The sequence below is a fragment of the Squalius cephalus genome (assembly GCF_949319135.1).
Source record: "Squalius cephalus genome assembly, chromosome: 3".
Taxonomy (NCBI): Eukaryota; Metazoa; Chordata; class Actinopteri; order Cypriniformes; family Leuciscidae; genus Squalius; species Squalius cephalus.
The window spans coordinates 21,129,538-21,155,555 of NC_137124.1; the positions used below are offsets into that span (position 1 = coordinate 21,129,538).

The 26,018-nt window shown below is 36.8% G+C and overlaps 1 protein-coding gene across 14 annotated transcripts in view; it reads left to right on the top strand.

Moving 5' to 3' along the window:
- Positions 1–26,018, top strand: part of tjp1a (tight junction protein 1a) — a 147,596-nt gene that overhangs the window by 105,695 nt on the left and 15,883 nt on the right. For 5 of the 14 annotated variants that reach the window (XM_079866567.1, XM_079866568.1, XM_079866561.1 and 2 more), the window contains 14 exons: positions 2,723–2,779; positions 4,251–4,375; positions 5,474–5,576; positions 6,101–6,404; positions 6,674–6,777; positions 9,631–9,796; positions 10,004–10,139; positions 20,098–20,228; positions 20,811–20,916; positions 21,105–21,255; positions 22,365–22,473; positions 23,528–23,747; positions 24,424–24,608; positions 25,051–25,146. In XM_079866567.1, the coding sequence (XP_079722693.1) occupies positions 2,723–2,779; positions 4,251–4,375; positions 5,474–5,576; positions 6,101–6,404; positions 6,674–6,777; positions 9,631–9,796; positions 10,004–10,139; positions 20,098–20,228; positions 20,811–20,916; positions 21,105–21,255; positions 22,365–22,473; positions 23,528–23,747; positions 24,424–24,608; positions 25,051–25,146 (1,993 nt within the window). Of the gene's footprint in view, positions 1–2,722; positions 2,780–4,250; positions 4,376–5,473; positions 5,577–6,100; positions 6,405–6,673; positions 6,778–9,630; positions 9,797–10,003; positions 10,140–12,978; positions 13,015–20,097; positions 20,229–20,810; positions 20,917–21,104; positions 21,256–22,364; positions 22,474–23,527; positions 23,748–24,423; positions 24,609–25,050; positions 25,147–25,351; positions 25,379–26,018 lie in introns of all 14 variants that reach the window. The other 9 variants (XM_079866563.1, XM_079866557.1, XM_079866569.1 and 6 more) reach the window with 3 other exon arrangements.

Sequence of the window (26,018 nt, forward strand, 5' to 3'; positions counted from 1 at the left end):
CTGCACCCATCATGCAATACATGATTTTTTTGTGAAATCTTTCAGCTCATCCAGACTGTAAATCAGGGCAAAAATCTGGGCAAATGTCATGTAGTGTATTCCAGCCTTTACTGTTTCCAGTACTGACATTGCCTCAGCTTTCACGCAGGCGTAACGGCGCCATTCTTCTGAAGCCTGAACAGTCTGCTGTTCATCCGCCACCAAGGACAGGACCCCCTAGGCTCTCTCTCTCTCTCTCTCGCTCTCTCTCTCTCTCCCTCTCTCTCCCTGTCTCTGTCTCTGTCAGTCACATGGCTCACTGCATGGGCATTTTTCTCATGGTTGGGGCCCCTGCTGTCGGCTCTTACAGTTCGATGAATCCAGCACCTCTGACCCTACAGATACATAAAACGAATTTGTGGACAGGGGTCAGAGGAGGGGAGAGAGGCACTGTGAGATTGTGGGAGGTGGATGCCTTTCAAATGGGTCAGATTCTCTCACAATAAAGTCTGAGAAAGGGGTAGAAATGGGGGCATGAACTGAATATTGACCCTGTCCCAATTAGGACCATGAATGAAGTGCTTGCTAAGCAGCGTGGTAAACAGGTCAGAGGGTTAAACTGTGTTTGTAGTGCAGAAATGCTAGATGTTTAAGTGGAATGTAAAGCACACTAGGGGTGGATTCAGAGACTTGAGTGCTCTGTTGTGAAATCTTTAGGCTATATGTGAATTTGATATATCAGTGGTCATGTTAACCAAATATTTTCCGTCACTGACTCTGAATCTGAAGGCCGTTCGTCATTTTGACAGATTACACAGATATAACTGCAATTTCCACCCCTATCCAGTTGGTGGCAAGTGTGAATATAAGTTAGCTATGATCTAGTATTGTTTCGTCTTTGATCTCAGGTTATGATGTCTTTGTGCATCCTGTGGCTTTCGTCAATGCTACATACAATTGCAAAAACGTAAACATACATTCATCTGCTTTGTCATGTGGTGTTGAACATTTAAAAGTCGCTTTACATCTGTTCTCTTCATTAATATTTTTTAATGCCTATGCTGGTCCTGTAAGTTCACGATTAACAATGAAAAGCTAATGTCTTATCATTAAAGTATGATCATTAAAATGATGGGTAATAATATATTTTTAGACAGGTAGATAATAGACTGAATTTTTATGACTGTCCATTAAAATGACGAACAATGAGAAACACAGCCACTGTTGTTATATGTGTACATTTTGTTTGTGAGATGTTTGTGTAATTTTGAATAAAAATAATTAATTTTGATCAAGTTTCCGATGCTATCACTCATTATGTAAAAATACTATTGTTTTGTTTTTTATTTATTATTATTTATGTTTTCCTTTTTTTATTTTTCTACTATTATAATTTGCAATTAGTAAAATGTAATAGAAGAACATGGCGAAATAGCAGGCATTTCACTTAAATTCATTAGTAGTCTCAGACCTTTGTATTTGTTTGTGATGTATTACAATTTGATCGTTACAAATGAGACAAATACAGTGTGCACCATTAGAGCTAGAGTCTGTTTCGGAGCTCTCAGACATACTGTAATAATTTATCCAGCCTGGCATCTACAGCACAGAGGTGAAGGAGCAGGAGCACAAACCATTCACCTCAGCTCAGGGTTAGAGCTATAAATAAATACCTTCTGCTGTTTCTCTCCTTGTCTTTATCACTCCCTCGCTCTCTCTTTCTCTCTGTCTCATCTATATTGTACCAGGGCAGATTGTTCATTTTGTAGCAGTTTGTTTATATGATGTTTGCATTTAAGGCAGAGACATGTTCTTATGTTCAAGCTTGAGTTGGACAGCTGTCATCTAATTGGTCAGTCAGGAACAGTGGGGCATTCTGGTCAGGTGTTCTTATCGTGATCACATCATTCTGTTCTATTTGATGGGGTTTTCTCCTGTCTTATAAACCATATGTAATTAGGGCTGGGGAAAAATATTTATTTTCCGATTAATCGTTTTTAAAAATGGGGTCGATTCGATATCGATCCCCAAAAGCCACAAATCAATCTTTTTTTTTTTTTTTTTTTCGTATTTATTTCCACAAACATTGAAAATAATCTCTGATTGACGTTAATCTTTTTGCTAGTCTTCTCCACTAGATGTCATCCCCTTTTTTTGTGGTGGGGCCAATGAAAATCTCAAATCGAATTGAGAATTAGATCAAATTGAGATCTTGCGAATCGGAATCAAATCGGGACATCTGTATCGATACCCAGCCCTATATTTTTTCTTAATAGTGTCAGACTTTAATCACATGCTTTTATTAGGAGCATCAGCATGCTGTAAAATTATATGAAATTTCAGTGATAAAGGAACCTAACTTGGCTTGCACTTTGAGTTTACAGGCTTCATTTATGCCCCTCTGCTAAAATGAGGATAGCAGATTCTGTTTATAGCTTTTCCAGTGTTTGTAGTTTGTGTGTGGGTGTGGGTGTGGTGTGCCTTCGGCACTCATGGCCATAGTCAGCTTTGCAGCACTGTTTAGCCCTGTGACAACCTTTACTCAGGCCAACACACATATACAGATTTAGTTCAAGCATAGAGAACTGGTTTGTTAAATATGCTTAATTCCTGCAGCTCATATAGGTCAGAGTAAAATCACCTCCTGCCATTGACAAAGAGGAGAAATACCTGCTGATAAAAACTCATTCTCTGTGCTTAGACTTTGTCCTAACTGACTGCTTTCTCTTTGTCTTTCTCACAGAGTACAACCATGGAGGAAACTGTAATATGGGAACAGCACACGGTGACTCTTCACAGGGTGAGTGTTGAACTGTCTCTCACTTGGTGCTGCATTTTTCTTCCCCTCTACTTCACCACTCCTCATCTTTCTATTTATTGTCAGGCTTCAGTATCCTATTGGTTAAGCAATAGCAGCAATTATTTTTTATTTAATTTGTTTTTCAGTATCAGTCAAAATTAAGTGTTTAATTGTGCATAGTTGTAGATCAACATCATCTAATGCTTTAAAAACACCGTTAAATGTAATCTTTAGCAAATCTTTAAATTATTTTTCAATTTATTTATTTAAAAGGATTGATTTTAGTTTATTTATTATTTTATTATATTAAATATGTTTAGTCAAAGTAGTTTCTAATGTTAATTCTAGCCATATCTTGAAAATAATTATTAGCTTGGAATTTTAAAATCAGTGCAGCCCATTTTACTTTTTGTCTTTCTTTCCTCTCTCTCCCCTCTCTTCTCTTTTGGGATGGCTAGTTACAGGATGTGTGGTCATTGATAACACAATAGCCGATTCCACAGATGGCAGGAAGTAGTGTGTGAGAGGACAGAATTTCTGCTCTGCTCCACTTCCTGTTCCTTTTCCTCATCCTGCATGTTGCTAGGCTCAAACACATCTGAATCAGAGTATGAGAAAGAGTGAGAGATTATGCAAGAGTCATTTGGGCACAGTATTTTTAAGCCCCCCCATCTGTAAGAGTCAGAGTACCGTGGACACAAATCTTGGATCGGTTTCATAACATGATGTCTGTATTATACTTCAGTTCAGTCAGTCCCTCTGTGACTCGTTTTTTGATGTGCTGACATCCTAGACAAGATAACAGGTGTATGAGCACTAAGCCTTTTACTGGGGGCTTTATTATAGGTGGAATCTCTTTAGCTGGCTAACAGTATTACATGGCTGCCTCTGTTACAATATACACAATAAACAAGACTAGTCTTCTCCCATATGTGCGCCTCCCCTGCTCTGGCTCTTAATATGATTTATAGCTGTTTGTTTAGAGGACACTCACAAGCCAGATGGTTTGGATGGCAGTGAGAGGTAGAACAGACCGGTACGCGTGTGTGAAGACAACCAGTGACATTAGGAAAATGCTCTGAACAGAGATCTGGCCATCTGTCTGGAGTCTGTCTGTCATTCTCTACCTTTTCACTCTCATCTGCCTTTCTTTTTGATTGCTTGAGTGCAAGATTGAGAGCTCAGAGCTTCAGACACCTGGGAGATTGAAAAGCTGCCAGACAGTACACACACACACACACACACACACACACACACACACACACACACACACACACACACACACAGACTTTTCATCATTTTATCCAATTTAATTTTTGAAAGATATGCTGTAAGTTCCATGAAATCACTCTGTGTGTGTGTGTGTGTGTGTGTGTGTGTGTGTGTGTGTGTGTGTGTGTGTGTGTGTGTGTGTGTGTGTGTGTGTGTGTGTGTGTGTGTGTGTGTGTGTGTGTGTGTGTGTCCTTTGCAGGCACCAGGTTTTGGGTTTGGAATTGCCATATCAGGGGGCCGTGACAACCCTCATTTCCAGAGCGGAGAGACCTCTATAGTGATCTCAGATGTGCTCAAAGGAGGACCTGCAGAGACCCTTTTACAGTAAGATAAGTTTATATATCATACATATATATATACATATATATATATATATATATATATATATATATATATATATATATATATATATATATATATATATATATATATATGTATGTGTGTATATATATATATATATATATATATATATATATATGCGTGTGTGTGTAATGTCTGTGTGTAAATGTAAATCTAATTTATTTATATATTTGTTAAATATTATTTATATTTTATTTATATGTATTTATTAGGGGTGTAATGGTTCACAAAATTCACGGTTCGGTTCGATACAACACAATGGTGTCACGGTTCGGTACATTTTTGATACAGCAAAAAGAAAGAAATGAATAAAAAAATAAAAATAAATAAATTATTTATTAAAAAATTTGCTAAATCTTGAAACTTTTAGTTTTATGAATGGGGGTAATCTTTGGATGAAAAAATTATGTTTTGGTCATCACATTAAAAATAACATTTAAATAGGATAATATTTGAGTTTTGAAGTGCTGGAAAAAGATGTGTGATGTTCTTGAAAGCATTTTACTATTCCTGCCAAACTTCCATGGTTACATTTAGTGTTACTACATTATCTGTGGACTTAAAGCCTATAACAATTCATTCACGGCACAATGTTTCTCATGGTTTCCACGTCAGTGCTGTTTGATCTAATAGAGATCTACTGTTAATAACGGAGAAATTTGAATGCTTCTCACTAGATCTCGCAGCGATGTTATTACTTCAGTGGTGAATTCGAATGCTTTCTTTACTGGATATCTTAGCGCTGTGTAGTAACAGTGTCGCTTGATCAAGCTCTCGGTGCACTGACATTGGTCCAAACTCATAACGGTCCGTGAAGCACAAAATAATGGATAGCGCAGTTTCGTTCCACTTTTATTCCGTTTGCCATTTGATGTTGGGCAGCGCTGTGGTGGTCGCGCCTGCGCGACTGCTAGGAAAAATGGTCCAACGAATCGTTCGGTTTGTAATGCGTACCGAACCGAATGCCTCGTATCGAATGGTTCAGTACGAATACGTGTATCGTTACACCACTAGTATTTACATTTTTCTTTTCTTCACAAAAATATTTATTTTTGTCTACAGGGAGAATGATAGAGTGGTGATGGTAAACGCTGTCTCCATGGACAATGTGGAGCATGCCTATGCTGTTCAGCAGCTGAGGAAAAGTGGAAAGAATGCCAAAATTGTAAGTTAACATCATCCCTCGTACATTGCATCAGTACTGTACAACCTTGAGTCTTATCTGGACCTCAGATGTGAGAAGTGGGCTGTGATGGAAGATGGAAGAACTTGAGGCAGGCAGGATGTGTAGGTGATCTGTCGTGACTGAGCTTTATATTAATCAGTGAGGAATGCTGGGAGTCAAACTGCAGTACTGCAGAGTATTTGTCTTTGTGTACGTACAGGAGCTGTTGGTCAGTCTATATACACTTTGTCATGAGGCGCAACCTTTAGGACTACATTTAAAAAAAAGTTCAATTAGTCCTTTAGTGTTTCTTGAATACGAATAATATGGATAGTTATACAATACTATCAATAATAGTGTTACTTTTGGATATTTTTGGATCAGATTCAAGTATTCCAGAGAGCTGTGTAATAATGGTTTATAACTTTTACTCTTGCTAATGTTAAAATATGTTGTAATAATCTCTTTTAATATGTTAAAAATAACAAAATTATCTTATTAATGTATATATATTCTCTGTTCAGACTATCCGCAGAAAGCGGAAGGTGCAGATTCCAGTAAGTCGAGGGGGAGACAGAGAGACTATGTCAGAGCGAGAGGAAGAGGATGACACTGAGGAGGATGATTACGAAGGTCCAGCAGCACATGCAGGGGGAGCGAGTGGAGGCACGAGCAGAAGGAACGAGCGCAGCAGCAGCACCGGAAGGCGGGACCATAGTAATTCCCGTGAGAGGAGTATTTCCCCACGCTCAGACAGACGATCAGTTGCGTCCAATGTCCCGCCGCGACCTTCCAATGTCACACTCGTCAAGTCTCGCAAGAATGAAGGTGGGCGGAGCTACAGACTGTTAAAAGTTAGAGGACAAACCTCTTAATTGCTATTGAGGGCTTCACCAGAGGATTTGGCAAGTTGACACACTAGAATGTGTAAACAGGTGTAATACAGTCTGTTGTACATTAGCTAATAGCTGTGATTAGTCTACTGGCACAAATAACCACTGGGTGCTTTGAACTAGAACAATGCTGTAGTTAGTTACTCAGTAGTCAGATTATGTCTGTTATTGTTCATTCATGTGTGTATTTTCTGTTGTGTGCAGAATATGGTCTGCGTCTGGCCAGCCACATATTTGTAAAGGACATTTCTCCTGAGAGCCTCGCAGCCCGTGACGGCAACATACAAGAGGGAGACGTCGTCCTAAAGGTATGAGAAACAATGTCTGGGAAGGATCATAGAAAGATGGTTATAGGAAAAGAAGGGAACTGCATAGCCATGTAGTCGCTGGTACCAATACTTGTGTTGTTGCTTCGAAAAGCTTCAGGAATGCTTTATTTTCCTGGACTCTGATGAAGATGTAACTTTACATCGAAACGTTAGTCATTATTATGCACCTTAAATAAATAAATTAATTAGAAAACATATGTGCTGCACCGGCGATTCCTTTTTTCTGCTCTGTTTTGTCCTGCCCTGGTTGCACCGGATTGTTGTGGATTGCAGAAGTGCAGAGAACCTTCTTTTTTGCTTTATTTTCCTGCTTTGTGTTTCTGTTCCTATTAGGAGGTTTGTCTGTGTAAATTGCTGTTGACAGATGAAAAATTGTGAACATTTGGCTTCATCTAAAGTCATGAAAACCACTCCAAGTTCATCTGTCACACTCTCAGCTTTCTTCTTGTATATGCACTGCCTGCTGTGAACATGTGGAAGACAAGCGCCTCAAAAGCCTTCTCATTGGCTAAATGTAGAATCTGACAGTGGTTTGTGGCCACTGATTATTGTCTGTTTGCTGAGACTAGGGCAGATCAGTGTGATATCTCAGCTTGTTTATTTCAGTCACATCTTTCAGCTTAAAGCACCTTTAGGGACAGTAACTTTAAGCACACTCAAAATTAAATATTTGTTAAACCTCTCTCACCCTCTTTCTTAATGTTTGCATAATTATAATTTAATTTCTACATTAAGAATATTAATGTTTGCATAATTATAATTTCATTTCTACATTAAGAATATTAAAAAGTATCAGCTGGCTGACTTGTTACCAAGTTATTAGTTGTTTAATGGGGGGAATTACTTGACATTTCCACGTTAATTTATGAACTGTCCTCAGCTAAATGAGTCTAGTGCTTACTAAGTGGAGCAGAGCATATCCCACAGAGCACTGGAGTGAAACTGAAGGGCATAGAGTGCACTGCCAGCGGTGCTGTTTTCTTGCAAGGCTCTGTAAATGTAAAATCACAGACGGCACATTTATTTTGCCGCCTATACACTACCATTCAAAAGTTTGAGGTAAGTTTATTTTGTGTGTGTGTGTGTGTGTTGAAAGAAATCCATACTTTTATTCAGCAAGGATGCATTAACTTGATTAAAAGTGACTGAATACATTTATAATGTTACAAAAGATTTCTATTTCAAATAAAATGTTTTTACTGTATTTTTGATCAAATAAATGCAGACTTGGTGAGCATAAGAGATTTCTCAAATACAATAAAATATCTTGCCAACCCCAAACTTTTGAATGTTAGAGTACATGATGTGTTTATTTTAGTCAAAGGCAGTTGTGGCCTAATGGTTAGAGAGTCGGACTTGTAACCCAAAGGTCACGAGTTCGAGTCTCAGCGCTCTCTTCCAAAACATCTGCCCACTGCTCGGGGTGTGTGTTCACGGTGTGTGTGTGTGTGTGTTCACTACTGTGTGTGTGCAATTTGATGGGTGAAATGCAGGGCACAAATTCCATTTTTGGCCACACGTCACGTCGCTTTATTTACCTATTGCTATCTGCAGGGCTAAGCTAAGCACTAAGTGTGTGTGTGTGTATATGTGTGTTTGTTTTAATTATAATTAAAAAAAATGCTTCATTTATACAACAGGCTTTCTCAACAGTGATAAGTGCTTCATCTGTGATGTAATTTGACCAGGTCACTTTTAAAGCAGTACTTTACAAGTGTTAATTTTGACAGCAAATTTTTATTTAGTTTTAGTCATAGTCTTTTGACTAAAATGACTTTTTAGTTTTAGTAATATTTTAGTCATCTGAATGGTTATAGTTTTAGTCAACTAAATATCATTAGATATTAGTTGACTAAATCTACAGTAGATTTAGTCGACAAAATTCGAATGGGTTTAGTTAAATTTTAGTCAAGTCACCTTCATTTATATAGTGCTTTTAACAATATAGATTGTTTATATGTCAATATAGAAGCAGCTTTACAGTGATAATAGGAAATTAAAGTAACAGAGTTTGTTCGGCTTTACAGCATCTCTAGAATAAAGTTATTGTCCAGCTAAAGTTAGTTTTGATGCATCAATTAAGCATTTCAACTTGCATGCAACATTCTTCATTCTTTCAAGCAGACATAGGCTATTTATTTGTATAAATTAAATATAGATTAATCCTTAATAAAGTTATTAAAGTTATTCAGTCAAGAACATTGAGTGATTTTCTCTTTTTCTTTTGTTGTTTGATTAACATTAATAATGGACAGCAGCAGGTTTATTAGACTGTTTTCACTTTTAGGCCAAATGCACGGCTCCAATAAACTGATACACATCCAATACACTTGTTTACATTCACTTGCCCTGTGAGAGGCGGCTTTCTGTGTGCGTGCTGAAAACCGGACTGAATTGAGCTCTCTTTCGCATCGTCATGCTTTTTCAGATTTATCCATATGTCTGCCCTTCTCTTTCTCCCACACGTTAACATTTTGTAACATTTTATGAGACATGCTGCAAGTGTATGCCAACTTATGTCCCGCCGGGTAGATCAGCACATTACAATTCAAACTTCCTAAATCGTCCCTAATATTTTCCTCTTGTTTTTATTCATTGACAAAAATGTCAATAGATTTTCGTTATAGGTTTTGTCATTCAAAACTGTCAATTCAAAATTTTATTTACTTTTATTTAGTCTTTATTTAGTCTTGTTTTCGTCAATGAAAAAATGTTGTTGATGATAAATTACGACAAATTATTTGTCAACGAATTTAACACTGCACTTTACAAAATACCAGACGTATGCATCCATAGTGTGTTTGAAAATGGTGTTCTCTCCTCTCAATATAGATCAATGGCACAGTGACTGAGAACCTGTCTTTGATAGACGCAAAGAAACTTATAGAGCGATCGAAAGGCAAGCTGAAGATGGTGGTGCAGAGAGATGAGAGGGCGACACTCCTCAACATTCCAGATTTGGACAATAGCATTCCCTCCGCTAATTCAGACAGAGATGGTGAGATTATCTATGTTAAACATGTAGATCTGAAATTGCTAAGTTTAGACTTAAGGTCAAATGCAACTTTATATTTTGTATTGTGTTTGTTGCATGGTTTTCTTGTCCATTTTATTTCCCTTTTTCTTGTAGGATTTTTGCCATTTTCTAAAAGAAAGTCAACTTTGGCTAACTTGATACTTTTAAAATCATGATTTGTTTTAACAGACATTTCAGAAATTCATTCACTGGCATCAGATCATTCCCATGAGCGCACCCGTCGCAGTAGATCCCGTTCCCCTGACAAACGCTCAGAGCCCTCTGACATCTCCGGCCACTCTCCGCAGCAGATGAACAACGGCAGGTAAGAGGCATCTGAAATGCTTACATTAACCAAATAAAACCCCTTGAAGTATATAAAGGACTATTTTTCACTCGAGTTCCTTAATTCACACCATTTTTATCCTCATCCCGGCTCCCTAATTTTAGGTAGATCAATATATACCATTTGGTCCTCCGGTATAGCTAGAGCAGTAAGGCTACATCATTCTGGTTAATGTCGATCTCAGGTTTCAGGATGTCCTCCCTCCTCACCCTTGAGCTTGTGTCCAGTGTCATTAATAATTGTATGAATCAGAATAATCAGTGAAGCAGATGGGTCTGATTTGCACACTTACTTTAACAAATACACCTTCTGTCTTTTTTTTTTTTATATTTGCGTGAAATATTTATTTAGTTTTGGCTGCACTCACAAGAGAGTGTAAGTGTTGGTCATGATGCAGTGAGCTGGCTGACTGTAACCCAGTTTGACACTACAGTAGAGCTGAGCTCATGCACTTTAGACATGTGCACTGAGAAGTGTTGACAGCGTGGTCTGACGGTTTCTTTCAGTGTTGTTTGTTTGTGTGTGTTTGTACAAGGGAGACAATGAAGGACAAGAATCAGTGTGTTTGTATATGGATAACTGTTCTGTGATGCTACAGACCAGTAAAAGCCACAAAAGTTTGGATACATGGCAGATATGAAGCTTGTTTCATAACATATCATGGTATGTGGCAATATTATAAAGTACCATGATATAGCCTATACAATGCACGGACATTTCAAGAACCAAAAATATTTGTCCGAAACTGCAGGTAAAAAAATAAGTTTTGAAGGGCCTAAATTATTGACTAAAACAATTAGGGCTTCTCTGATATTTGAGTGTTTTGACTGTGCCAGCATCTATTGTGGGCACACAATGTGGATAAGCTACAACAAGTACACATGTAGTCTGGACTCCCCTAATATAATGTATTTATAATTACATTTCTAATGGTAAACAGCCATGTTGAAGCCTGCATTAATGTTTTTCATTGATGTTATTGTAGTCCACTCTGCTTATTGTTTTTTGAGAATGTTGCACTCCTGTTTGTCATTGTCCATGAAACTTTACGCCAATAAATCATCAGAAATATTGAGACTTGAGTGTGTCTCGAGCGCCCTCTTTACGTTCGTCCTAATGCCTGTTAGTTGTCCGTGGATTTGCCTATATTTGGCGTTGAAAATGGAAACGCCTTTAGACATGGAAAATCGATTTTACAATCGATTCAATGAACACTTATGTCTCAAAAATCGAACAGGATTTTTGACACCCCTAGTCAATTTAAAGTAATTTAAGTTGAAATGTCTTACATAGCCAAGTTGATTGTACTTAAAAAATTAAGGCAGCAAGTTATTGTTTTACATGTACTAATTTTATTAAATAAATAGAAAATCGGATTAATTACAATTTTATACTTCATCATTATATCAATAACAGTAGTAATGGTATTATGTTATGGTATTTTGGCGGACACTGTGGTTACTGTGGTACATTTTTATAAGTGGTGGAAGGGGGCCAGAGGTAATCTTGAGAGAGGACAAGTGGAGTATGTAAAACAGGTGGAAATCAGAAAGAAAAGGCACGAGATGGTGTTTAAATGAACTGCGAGTATGTAAAGACAAAGGGATGAAAAGGATGACAATGCCACAAGGTACCAATCCTTTCCCAGGAGACATGCCATCCTTCCTGCCATTAAAGCAGCTGCTCTCTACATCCCACATCCCCACACTGCTGCAGGCTGTATTTTAATGAAATTTCACACCTCGCGTCCCCACACATCCTCCACCTGTCTGTCTAGAGCTGCGTCTCACTTAATATTTGAACTCAGGTTACACCTCATTATCGGCTCTCTCACCTCAACAAGACACTGATGCCTTTTTATGTTTCAGAATTTCCACAGCAGTAGCAATTTTTTTGTGTGTGTATGTAATGTATGTAGTCTGCCTTAACTTTGCACTTGTAGACAGTGGCAAGTAGTAGACACATCAATCTCCTCTGAATGATAGTGAATATGAAAGTACTAGAGCTAAAGTCTATTCGGTTTTCATGTCAATAACATTTTCTAGCACATTTCACATTGTTCCAAAGCAGCTTTGCAAAGAATAGTAAGGTGCTAAAGAAACCCATCGAGTAAGCCAAAGGCGACAATGGCAAGAAAAACTCCCTAAGATGAGTAAAAAACCTTGGGTGAGGGTGACCAAGAATCAAATATTTTTTAAAGGAAGGAATTGATACTTTTGTTCAGCAAGGATGCAAAGACATTTATAAAATTACAAAAGCTGTATTTTATTTAAATGCTGTTCTATTGAACTTTCTATTCACCAAAGAATCCTGAAAAAAAAGTGTCACATTTTCACAAATATATTTAGCAACACAATTGTTTTCAACATTGATGATAATAAAAGATGTTTATTCAGCATATTAGAATAGTCTTCGGTGTCACATGATCCTTCAGAAATCGGAGGAATGGCAGGTGAAAATACACCTTTGCCACCACAGGAATAAATTGCATTTTAAAATGATTAAAATAGAAGTTATTATAAATTCTAATAATAATTCACAGTTAAAAATCTTACCAACCCCAAACTTTTGACCAGTAGTGTACGTAATATATATATACTGACTGTTGTCTCTCTTGACTATCTGGATGATTAACAGTGGTAATGCTCTTGGGTTTTACTTAAAAACTGATGGTCTAAAAGGCTATTTACTGGTCTTGGACTGCTTGGTTCAGAGGCATTTTGGGTGATGATGAACATGTTTGTCAGTGAGCCAGGTTAATATCTCAGAGCCATGCATCACTCACTCGCCACTGAATAACTGCTCTGTCTCTACACAGGCTGACGGGCTCTTTTCTCACCAGAATGCTCCCGCTGTAAGTGCTGTGCTCTCTAGTCAGTGTAAACAGTGGATAGTATTTGTAGATGGAGTCTGAGTGCATGAATATTAGTTTATTTTTTATTTTATGTCTTTTGTGCATTTTGTCTTGTTTTACATTGTGTGGGTCTTGTGTTCTTTATAGACGGTTTAGGTTTTAATGCATTTGATGTGGTGCATTAATATGTGCTTGTAGTTAAATCAGCATGCATTTTGTCACATTGAGCTGGTAGTGCAGAGGCAACTAGCTCTCTATGTATGAGTGTGTGTTTGTGGAAACTGCCAGTGGGTGTCAAGGCTGTTATGCAGAAATGGGCCTGAATTAATTTTCCTGCATGTGTGTTCATTAACCTTGGCACACAAGAGACGGCACAATTCCCTCTGAAATTTGTATCACCAGATGGGTTTTTCCTCACAGTACAAGTCACAGAGATACTCTCTATCCTCTCTGTCTGAGCCATCAGCTTTTTAATTTCTCTCCTCTACACATAGTTTCTCAAGAGCACTTAAGTGTGTTGATTCAGTGTTGTCTTAGTTTAAGGTAGGCAAGTTTATTTATATAGCACATTTCATACACAATGGTAATTCAAAGTGCTTTATATAAGCATAATAAAGGAAATAAGAAATAATCAGACATGTAGAATTTAGTGATTTAAAACTGCATGCGGAAAGAAAGGTGAACCTAAAATGTGTCAGTTAAATGGATCAAATTAAAATGAATAAAAAGGCTGTAAAAATAAAAAAAACAAATGAAATATTAATAAATAAAATAATTAGTTAGTAGTATATATATATATATATATTTGTATATTATATATTTCTGTGTGTAAAATAATGTACCATATTATTGCCTAATTTCAGAACAAGATGTGGCTATTTTTTTAATTAATTATATATATTTTCACTAATCTCAAATCTTGAAGTTGGATCCAGCTGTGAATGGCGTAACAGTCATCGTGTTTGTAATGAACTGTCTGTATCTTGGTGACTCAAACCTAGTGATGTTGTAGGTCTTTTAGGTTCATAGCCTATTGTATATGACGAATTTGCAAAGTAACTTTACCTGCATTTATTCATAATTAAGAAACAAAGCACAAGCAGTGGCATAGTGTCATATGTTCTGCTTGTAATAGGGATATCAATTTATTGGCTTTTTTGCTATGTAATAGTTACATCAAAAACAAGATGGGTGTTCATTTACACAATTTTATACACAAAATATATATGATAATTTATTTGCATAGTGTAAAGGGGTTTGTTTATATAGGGGTTCAATTTCTATTCTGAAATGTGCAGGGAGACAAATGCCCTTATTGGAATGGAAAGACATGTCAGTGAGATTGTAATAGGTCACATGAGAAATAAATACAGAATGAAGTGAGCAGAGATTTAGCCTGTGTGTGTGATAGATGTGTTAGTGCAGAGAAAACCAACAGAGCAAAAGGAGAGCCTGGGATTTATGTAGGCTTTTGTGTGTGTCAGCGCATATTTGTACATGTCCAGGGCCTCAGAGATTTAAAGCCAGGTTCACACTGTATGTTTTTGGCCACGATTTGGCCGTCTGAGACAAATTTTGAGAATCCTAAAATTCTTCTGATCCTAGGCCAAAATCTGAAGTCTATGAACACTATTTTGGCATGTTCTCAGACGGCCGTTGCGAGAAAACTTGATCTCTGCTGAAATCAGAGTCAGTTTCAGAAAATTTGATGCACAGTCCTTTAATGTGACTTCTCCTACGACAACTGTCAAATCAAAAACCAGTAGGAGTTCAGAACCTGATGACGCAATTAGTGAGACAACATCAAACCACCACTTGCTCCACACACATCGTCTTTGTTTTTTCTTTTCAAGATAAGCCCTGATCGGTTTTAGTTTGTTAGCCACCTTTTCAATCCAGCATTTAATTGCAGCTCACAGTCACTGAACATGTCACAGATTGATGATTTAAAACTCTGCACAAGTTTTTTTTTAATCCGTCTGTTTTTAACGTGTCTTAACTGCTGTACAGTCTGATATTTAATGACAACTGAGATCATACAGTGTGACATGGCTTACAGCAGGGATCATGTTCGTACAGTCTGACAAGCAACAGTCGTAAAGGACTATTATAAATTGTACATTGTACAATAAGTCAAAGTACACTGCCAATCTAACAAGGGTTCTCTTTTTCATTTTCATTTCTATATTCTTTGTAGAAATCTCTTTGCTTTTACTGATTCCGCTAATAACAATGCTAATTGCATTCATCAAAGACTAAATTAATATTTTGGGAGTGGTCTGTTTCCTGTCTGAGTCATTCTGTACCAACCAGAGTCATGTGACTAAAGTTCTAGAGGGTCGTCCAGATCTTGAACTCATCAAATGCTTCTCCAGCTTTCTTTGTCTGTCAGAATGATCAAATGTAATGTAAATGTAAAAATCCAAAAGTCTGAATGTGCAACAGTGAGTATTTGTGATTCATCAAAGCATTTCAAATATCTAATAGTTGTGCAAGAGTTAATTTACAGTTTTAAAAGAAGCTCTAGTGTCTGTCCTAGTTTTAAGCAAGAGAAAAATTATACAGTCTGACGGTCTGGCATCTGGTGCTGTCTAATGAGCAATCATTATCTCTGCTTTTTTCAAGCATTGTTTGTGATCCTTTTCTTTTGTTTACATTCAGCATTGTTTTCTCCTGAGGACATTCTCATATTCATGTGGAGCAAATATAATGTCTGATGTTCTGAGAAATGTCCACACATAATAACTAGGGCTGTCAAAAGATTAATCGCGATTAATCGCATCCAAAATAAAAGTTTGTGTTTGCATAATATACAGTACCAGTCAAAAGTTTGGAAACATTACTATTTTTTAATGTTTTTGAAAGAAGTCTCTTATGCTCATCAAGCCTGCAGTTAAAAAAACAAAACAAACAAAAAAACAGTAATATTATGAAATATTATTACAATTTAAAATAATGGTTCTCTTTTTTAATATATTTTAAAATGTAATTTATTTTTGTGATGCAAAGCTGAATTTTCATCAGCAAGTACTCCAGTCTTTGGTGTCTTATGATCCTTCAGAAATCATTCTAATATGATGATATGATACTCAGTTATTATCAATGATGGAAACAGTTGTGCTGTTTAATATATTTTTTTGGAATACTTTTTTCAGGATTCATTGATGAGTAAAACGTTAACAGCATTTATTCATAAAAACAGCATTTATTCAAAATAAAAACATTTCTAACAATATAAATCGTTACCATCACCTTTTTATCAATTTAACGCATCCTTGTTGAATTAAAGTACTAATTTCTTAAAAAAAAAAAAGTTATTGTTCCCAAACCTTTGAACGGTAGTGTATATTGTTACAAAAGATTTCTATTCTAAATAAATACAGTTCTTTTAAACTTTTTATTCATCAAATAATCCTGAAAAAAGTATCTCAGGTTATAAAAAAAATATTAAGCAGCACAACTGTTTCCAACATTGATCATAAATCAGCATATTAGAATGATTTCTGAAGGATCATAAGACACCAAAGACTGGAGTACTTGCTGATGAAAATTCAGCTTTGCATCACAAAAATAAATTACATTTTAAAGTATATTAAAAAAGAGAACCATTATTTTAAATTGTAATAATATTTCATAATATTACTGGGTTTTTTTTGTTTTTTGTTTTTTAACTGCAGGCTTGATGAGCATAAGAGACTTCTTTCAAAAACATTAAAAATAGTAATGTTTCCAAACTTTTGACTGGCACTGTATGTGTGTGTGTACTATGTATAATTATTTTGTATATATAAATACACAGAAATATTTGCATACATATTCTGTATATATTTATATATAATTTATATTATATATAAATATAATTTTTTTATGTATAAATTATACAAAAATCAACATTTTTCTTAAATCTATACAACATGCATGTGTGTGTATTTATATATACAAAATAATTATACACAGTACACACACATATATTATGTAAACACAAACTTTTATTTTGGATGCGATTAATCGCGATAAATCTTTTGACAGCCCTAATAATAACTAAATTCACAAGCACAGTTTCTGAAATGTCACCAAATGCAAGTGCTTTATTTGTTATTGACTTGTCCCAAAGACATGCTAACATTGCAAAAATCCCAGCAGCCCAATAATGTCACTGGTAATCAGGGGTTAACTGGGATTTCGGAGGCGTGGGATTCGTGGGAACCCCAAAAATTCACAAAAGTAATACAGAGAATGCATAGTTATTTTTCAGTATTATAGTATTGTCGTCAGAACATCTCTTGAAATAAAATATTTAATATCTAATATCTATTAAATGGCCTGTATAATTAATAAAGCTTTTTTTTTTTTCTTTAAGATGAATCCCTTAAACTGATATACAAAAACCTTTTAAATTTGATTAGTCAGATATTATGATTGTATGTCATAATTCAACTTAAATGCATAATTACATAGAATATTTTTATTATTTTAAATTAAATGACAAATAAAGTGATTATATATATATATATATATATATATATATATATATATACACATACATACACAATTATTTAATAAAAATCAGATGACCGCTGGGTCAAGTTTAACTTCTTGCACCATGAAGTGATGTAATCTCATCATCCTGTACCTCAGGGATGGGGAACATTGGTCCTGGGGTGCTGCTGTCCTGCAGAGTTTAGCTCAGCCTCCAACCCTGATGAAAAACTCATCTGCCTGTAGCCTTAGTAATCCAGAAGACATTGGGTCTAATTTACTAAGCATGCGTACGCACAAATTTGTGCGTGAATTATGTGTACAAACAATTTTAAGAACAAGTCACGAATCAAAATGTCGTAATAAAATTTATTCAAAATGTACGAAAAAATATAGTAACAGCTGAAACCACACGTAGGCGAAAAGCACTTTGGTAAATGGACTGCATTTATATAGCGCTTTCACAGACCTATGGCCACCAAAGCGCTGTACATATAGCCTCACATTCACCCATTCACTCACTCATTCATACACCGACGGCAGTGTCAGCCATGCAAGGCGCCATCCAGCTCGTCGGGAGCAGCTGGGGTTAGGTGTCTTGCTCATGGACACCTCGACACTTGGTCAGGTGGAACCGGGGATTGAACCACCAACCTTTCGGTTTGTAGACAATCTACATGAACCACTGAGCCACTGCTGCCCGCTTTGGCCACTCTGAATGTCCTTATAATCGTGTTAAGAAGTTATATTTCATCCACGACTATAATTATTATACTATATATAGTATAATTAAACTATTATACTATAACTATAATTAATTACATAATCCATATATAAAATTTTATAATCAAATTATTAAATAATACAATCTAATTTAATCTTAAATACATTCCATCATATACGTTTAAAGAGTAAGAAAAGCTGCGTTATAGCTTCGGCTGCGAGGTTTCTCTGAATAAAGCAGAGCTCTGTAATCTGGGTCTGTATAAAAAATATGTTATTTAGAGAACTGGTGAGAATGGCACACCTGGCATTGCTCGAGGATTGGGCGAGAGCGCATCTGCATACAGTGGCAAGTTTGACGAGCGTGACAAAAGGCTGTGCGGAAAGTGTGTGCGGAAAGCCCTTATATGGAGATTGTCTGGGTGTGTTTTATGCAAATGACTAACCTTGTGCACACGGCCGATCCTTTAGAATACTCCAAATTCATTAACATCAGAATGATGTTAAGAACAAATTCATGGACTATTCATGTACGTACAAACATGTTGTGAATGTGCGTACAAATACAAAATAATCAACGCAATTATTAGTGAATGAGACCCATTGGTTAGCTTGTTTTTGATGAGGGGTTGAAGCTAAATTCTGCTGGACAGCAGCACTCCAGGACTGAAGTTGCCCATCCCTTCCCTTTCTTTTACATAGCTACATTTACTGAAAATGTTATGCTGATAGTATCATTTGTAATGAAAAATGTGCATTAAATATAGAAGTATTTTCACTTGAGAAACTTTGGCAGCGTTCACAATGTACTGGAATTAAAAATGTTGTTCTTGAAAAATGTTTTTGTTCAAATGTACTCTCTAAATGAAGGCAGATTGTATGAAATGGATCACACACACAAAAAGTTGGTCCTATTTCTAACTGAGAGAAAAAGTCCATTAAGGTCTTACAAATTCAGTACATTAAGCCATAGTAAGCTTTTTTTCCACATTAAGGTTTAGAATGTCCTCAACACACTTTTTTACAGCATGCATTGCACACTCATTGAGTCAACGAGCTGCCGACTGCTGCAGAATGCGCGTGATGGAGTGACGCGGCAGTGCAGATCCTGCGTCTCTCTACATGTTCGAGTAAATAAATGGGAGTGGGAATTCCCGCATTATGAACGTGGCACTTGCTGAAGTTATTAACATTGTATGCAATACCCGCAACCTCGCACCAAATTTCAGGCCCTGTAGATATACAGATCATCTAGTTAGCAGAAATTAGAAATTTACCATAACATGTTTCTTCAAATTAGAAAATGAATACAGGTATTTTTAACGATGTGCTTCCACAGCAGTCATAATTAACAGCAGTTACTGTGCCTTGGTTAAAGTTTGCAATGTGAATTATTTATGCAAGTACTCTCTCCCTAGCCACATTGGCGGATAAAAATAAAATTAAAACAAACAATATAACGACCACAAACTTGAGGAAAATAGCAGAGTATAAGTATCCATTAAATCACTATACAAGTTATCATCTATATCTTGATGTCAATTACATCAGTATATAAGTTACATCACTTATGTACTAAAGTACAAGTACACCATTTTTAAACTACTCGAAAAAAGTAACATTTTTGATAACTATCAACAGTTCACCCAAAAATTCAAGTTCTGTCATCATTTATTCACCTCAGGTTGCTCTCAACCTGAAATATTCATCCAGGTTTGGAGCAACTTGAGGTGAGTAAATGATAGATTTTTCATTTTAGGGTGAACTGTCCTTTACAGTAACGTGTGTATTTGTAATTCATTACTTCACACCCCTGCTTATGAGCAGAGATCAGATCAGATCAGACTCAGTTTGTGACTGTGCTGCTGTGTGTGTCTGTAGCCACAGGAGTCGTGAGGAGGAGCGCATCTCTAAACCAGCGGCTGTATCCACTCCAGTTAAGATGGCCGAGGACGCACTTCTGGCACCGTCTACAGATCAGCCCGGAGACAAACAGATCCCTCCACTGCCAGGTTGGGACTTTCACCTCCAGACTTTCAGCTGTCTTCTGTCTTTCCTTCTGCTCCTCCACTTTCTTATCTTCCCAGTCCAGTGGCGTGTGGCAGACTTCTTAAATAAGGCAAAGTCACCTCTCCCTGTTTTTTTTTCTTTTTAGTAAATCGTGGCCACCTTTTACTAATTTGTTCACTCTTTTTTGTTAAATCGTGATCACAAATTAAGAATCCGTTCCCACAAGTTATTTATTCATTCCCTTGTTTTAGTAAATCATGGCCATGTTGAACTAATTTGTTTCCTTGTGTTGATTTAACTAAATCAAGGGAATGAATTACTACAACATGGCCCCGATTTAGTAAATCAAGGGAACAAATTATTATATTGTGCAGACAATTTCAGACCTGTCCTCTCCTAGTTGTCTCTCTCTACTTTGCTGCTGTTTACTCCATCCTGATCTGGAATGCCCAGATCTGACCTTGGCTTTGCTCTGGTTTTCATGTTCTTTTTGGTCTGATTAATAACCAAAGAGTATGTTGTAAAAGAACTGTGTGTTTATTGATGTACATCATCATCAAAGTCTAACAGAGATATGTGTTTAGAGCCAAAACCAGTGTATGCACAACCTGGGCAACCTGATGTTGATCTGCCAGTCAGCCCCTCTGATGCCCCTGTGCCCAGTGTCGCCCATGATGACAGCATCCTTCGGTCAGTGGTGTTGCATAATCTGTACTCATGTCATATTCCCACTTGCCCTTTCTAGTGATTTACTAGCCAAGTAAGCTTTCTGTATTATCGTACAGATACACAGGTGCAAATCATTTGAAGCCACACACAGCACAAACAATGCCATGTAAGTCCATGAAAAATGAACCCAGTTTTATTCTGTTTACCAGGCCTAGTATGAAGCTGGTGAAGTTTAAGAAAGGAGAAAGCGTAGGATTGAGGCTGGCAGGAGGAAATGATGTGGGGATATTTGTGGCTGGTGTGCTGGAGGACAGTCCTGCTGCTAAGGAAGGCCTGGAGGAGGGAGACCAGATACTCAGGGTGAGGATCTTATTTTACGTTTACATTTTCTAGAGCTTTATAGTGAGGTCTTTCAACATGGATCTAGCATCAATTTAAAGAACATGCACTAAATTTGACCATAAATATGCTCTTAATAATATCCTGCCCCTCCTAGTGTTGGCTTGGTTACAGGTGAAGTCTGTATACTTTTGTTAAAAATTATAAAATAAAAAAGATTATTAATTAAAATTCATCTTTTGTTAAAATTAAATGGTTAATAGTTAATTAAATTGTGTGTGTGTGTGTAATTTTAACAAAAAATGTTTTTTAATTGCAACTAGTGGCATTTCTTGTGTAAACATCGCATATTTAGCAGATACAGTAGCATGCTTTATCATATCTGAGAAATCTAGTCCTAAGAAAGCGAGTGTTTGATTGTTTTGCTACTGAACATCTGTTGTTGACTAATCTCTATACTGTAACACTGTGTAACATCCCACTTTTTCTCAGGAAAATATGAAGACACTGTGTGACCCCTGTGGCTGTGGGCAAAAATAATCATGACATACTCCTGCTCTGACTCAGTGCCTGTCTCTCCTCTGTTTTCAGCTTTCCTTTGTTTAGCCTTCGGCTGCACAATGGCACTCATTGTTTAACTCAAGCCTCCAGTAGTCTTACACTATTGTCAGTTGCTATGTGTAATACAGTGAGTCTAAGTCAGGCTCATTTAGGCTTGTTTATCACCGAGCACATTTTAATTATACATAGACAGCTTTGTGCCTCTCCCACACTAGTCCCAGAGCAGGTCGTCACAGTGTCCGTACACACGCGTGTATGAAAGTTCCTGTTCCTGCTTCACAAACACACACTCCTTAGATTCCAGGCCCTGCCTCACAGTGAGACTCCCAGCTCATTGTTTTTCCCTTTCCATTTTGTCAAGGGTGACTCCACGTTCACCTCAACTCTTTTTTCTCCCTGAGATTGTGACTTTAAGATAAAGTAGAAACACAGAAAAAGTGGATTTGCTCTTTTTTTCTCTCTGCTTCTCTTTATTTCTCTTTCCACTGTCAATAAACAGTGTATTGTTAAGTTACAGCACCGCAGAGATCTAAAGCCTGTTTTCTTCTTGCACTCCCTACTGTTCGTAGGTTAACAATGTTGACTTTGCAAACATCATTCGTGAGGAAGCAGTGCTGTTCCTGCTGGATCTTCCCAGAGGTGAAGAGGTCACCATCCTGGCTCAGAAGAAGAAAGATGGTAAGCAGATGGATACGGCTTTCATGTATTGATTATGTTGGCCTATGATCACTTATTACATGGTTCTCGAATAATATTCGAAAGCCCTCCATTCGAAGTTAATATGTACCTCTGGTACTTCTTTTGTAATAAAAATGATTAAACAAACAAAAACAAATGCTAGTTTATTGTTTTACATCTCTATATACATTTTAATTAATATGTTATTATTAAATTGCTAAATAACTGTGTCATTTAATAAATAAATAACTTTAACTAAATTTGAAGACTTATTTGTGCACTCCTGGAAGTTTCCTTGAGGATCCATAAACCTTGTTTATACTTTCACCTGGCTCCACACCGTGAGCCTCTGCTGACTGTGCGCATACCTCCCCAAACTGACGAGGCGTATAGACTTGATGTGCTCACCATTGTACTATTCTTTGAAAGGACGGGGGCGACTCTGAGTAATTGTTGTCTAAAACATCAGGAAGCATCAATGAGAAGTAAAATACACGTGACAATGCTCCTTCGCACTCGTGTGGATGCGGCGGGTATAAGCCAAGCTTTAGTGGGCCCCGCCCCCCAGGATGAGAACCACTACTCTAGATCAGAATATTTAATTCTGATTGGTCAGTTGCAGCATTTTGCGGTCAAATGTCTTCCGTGATCAAATATCTTTCAGTAATAATTGCTAAAATGACTGATCATTGATTTCTCACGCTGTGCTACTATTGTGTCTCATATAACTCCAGCCTTTTTCTTCTCACATAAATTAATTTTCTAATTGAAAACCAAATTTCTTTGGTAAGTACTTCTGTAATAAGTGGGATGCAATGCAGTCAGATGGTTATTAAGGGTGATATAAGACCCCTCTGCTTACTTTTGGGGTCATTATCACCATGTTTGGGTTTATTTTGTAATTATGACCACTTAAATAAATACTTGTATAACTTACCCTATTGTTTAGTTAGGTAAGATTCAATTGTTCATACTAAGAAAGATATTTAGTGTTATTATGAATCTGTTCCTCATGACTTCCTGTTAACCATCTCATTTATATCCTGTCTTCCAGTGTACCGGCGAATAGTAGAGTCTGATGTGGGCGACTCCTTCTACATCAGAACACACTTTGAGTACGAGAAAGAGTCTCCTTACGGGCTGAGCTTTAATAAGGGAGAGGTGTTCAGAGTGGTGGACACCCTCTACAATGGAAAATTGGGCTCCTGGCTGGCCATCCGCATCGGGAAGAACCACCAGGAGGTGGAAAGAGGCATCATTCCCAACAAGAACAGGTAACCATTTAGTATTAGCCAAATAGTACACAGTTTAGTTGATCATATATAGATCACTATAAAATACTGTTTTTTTTTTTCTTTATCTTGTGTAATGCATGATTAACTATATGCAAGTTTGTGATGCTAGAGAGAATTAACTACTAAGTTAAGTATTTTTTTCTTATTCATATGGTTGAATTTGATCAATGAAGGTTAGCAGCAAATACATTGATTAATAAAGCGAGATTAAACACATATAGCATATTTGTGTTAACATTTTGCATTTGCAGTTTGCATTTCACTGTTTTTATTCATTTTGAGGAATACTGAATCTGTTTTTGTCCAAGTGAGATGAGTTCATGTACGCTCGCATTTAGTATAGAACAACAACAACCATCATGTTTACATTACATTACACAGCGCATACAGCGCTTCTGCAACTTTACTCCCGATTTCTCTCAACATGGGGACAAGAGAGGTGTTATTAGTCAATAAACGGAAATCCAAGCTACTTGCGTTACTTGTTTGAAAAAGTAACTCCGATATTTTGTTGTAAATTTAAAAGTAATGCATTACTTTACTAATTACTTAAAAGGAAAGTGAACTGATTACGTAACTCTCCTTAACTAATAATGTCTTGCTCTCAACACTGCTTCTAACTAAAGCTGACCTTGTTTTGCCATCTTCTCTTCAGGGCAGAGCAGTTATCAAGCGTACAGTACACACTCCCCAAAACTGCAGGCGGCGACCGAGCTGACTTCTGGAGATTCAGAGGTCTACGTACTTCAAAGAGGAACCTGCGGAAGAGTAGAGAAGATTTGTCAGCTCAGCCTGTTCAGACCAAGTTCCCTGCTTATGAAAGGGTGGTTCTTAGAGAGGGTATGTATGTATTTATGCATGTTAGATAAGGATGCACAATATATCGGTTTCATATGTTCATATCAGCCGAAATTTGAGATTTTTTAAAAATTTAATACTATATTTTTTATTTATCGGTATCAATATTGTATACACTTCAGCTGATATTGGTGTATAATTGTGCATGCTCATTCATACATTTAAATAACCTTTTCCATTATCTAATGCTCACTTAAATTTATATTTTTCAAAAATGTTAAATGTAAACTTTGTCAAATCTCATTTTCAATCAGCAATCTCCTTTAGCAATTTCCATTTTTCATACTTTGTTATAATACTCTAAATTCTCGTATTTTTGAAATGCATGTAAAATTTGAATATTGGTCATTCAGTAATCTTAAAATAGCTATATTTCTGTTTTGTTTAAACTAAAGCAGAGATGTTTTTCTCTATCTCGTTTTAGCTGGGTTCCTGAGACCGGTTGTGATCTTCGGACCAATCGCAGACGTGGCACGAGACAAACTGGGGAGAGAGGTGCCTGACCTGTTTGAGCTTGCAAGTGAGTGTCCATTAACACGCATCCCTTGATATAAGACACAGCGCTTCAGTTTTCTAATCCACCTACCTGTGCAGCATACTTGAGCAGTTACAGCTGTCCTGCTCTCCAGTGTCAGTAGCGCATTTAAAATTCAGCTTGTAAACTGATTCCTTGAGTGGCCACTGGCTTTATTTACATAACATGTATGACTGTATTTGCTTTTCAGAGACACAGCACCCAGATGGAAGGGAAAGTACGTTGCATACAGTAGTCACATCAGCTCACTCCATCAGTAACCATAGTTACTAGAGGCTGTGCATTATTATGGCATCCCTTATTTTAGTTACACCAAATCGACACTGCTTGAAATGGTAATGAGAAATAATCTAAGGTGTGTTCATGCTATCGACAGCTCCAAACCCCCCTCCCCAACCCTTCAGTCATGCTTGAGAGGAGATAAAGGCACATTGCTCATTGATTTCCCCCATCCCAAGCACCTGCTTCCTGTGTTATTTTGTGATACTTTGGGCTTTTTTCTTTTTCTTTTTTGCTGAAAAGACTTCCTGTAGTTGCTGCTTTTTCAGAGCCATGATATTGTAAAGGATACAGATGTAGGTCTACAGATGCTGTCTTAAAGGGGTAGTTCACCCAAAAATAAAAATTGTCATTAATTATTCAACATTGGACCCCATTGACTTTCACTGTATGAAAGAGAGAGAAAAAAACTTTTGGATTTGAACAACATTAGGATGTTGACAGTATTTAAATTTTTGGGTGAACTTACCACATTATACAATTTATCAATGTCAGGAGCCACCAATGGCTCCTAAAGTTTAACGCACTCTTACTTCACCATGTAATGACCTTCTGGTTTCACTCTGTAATGCCAAACG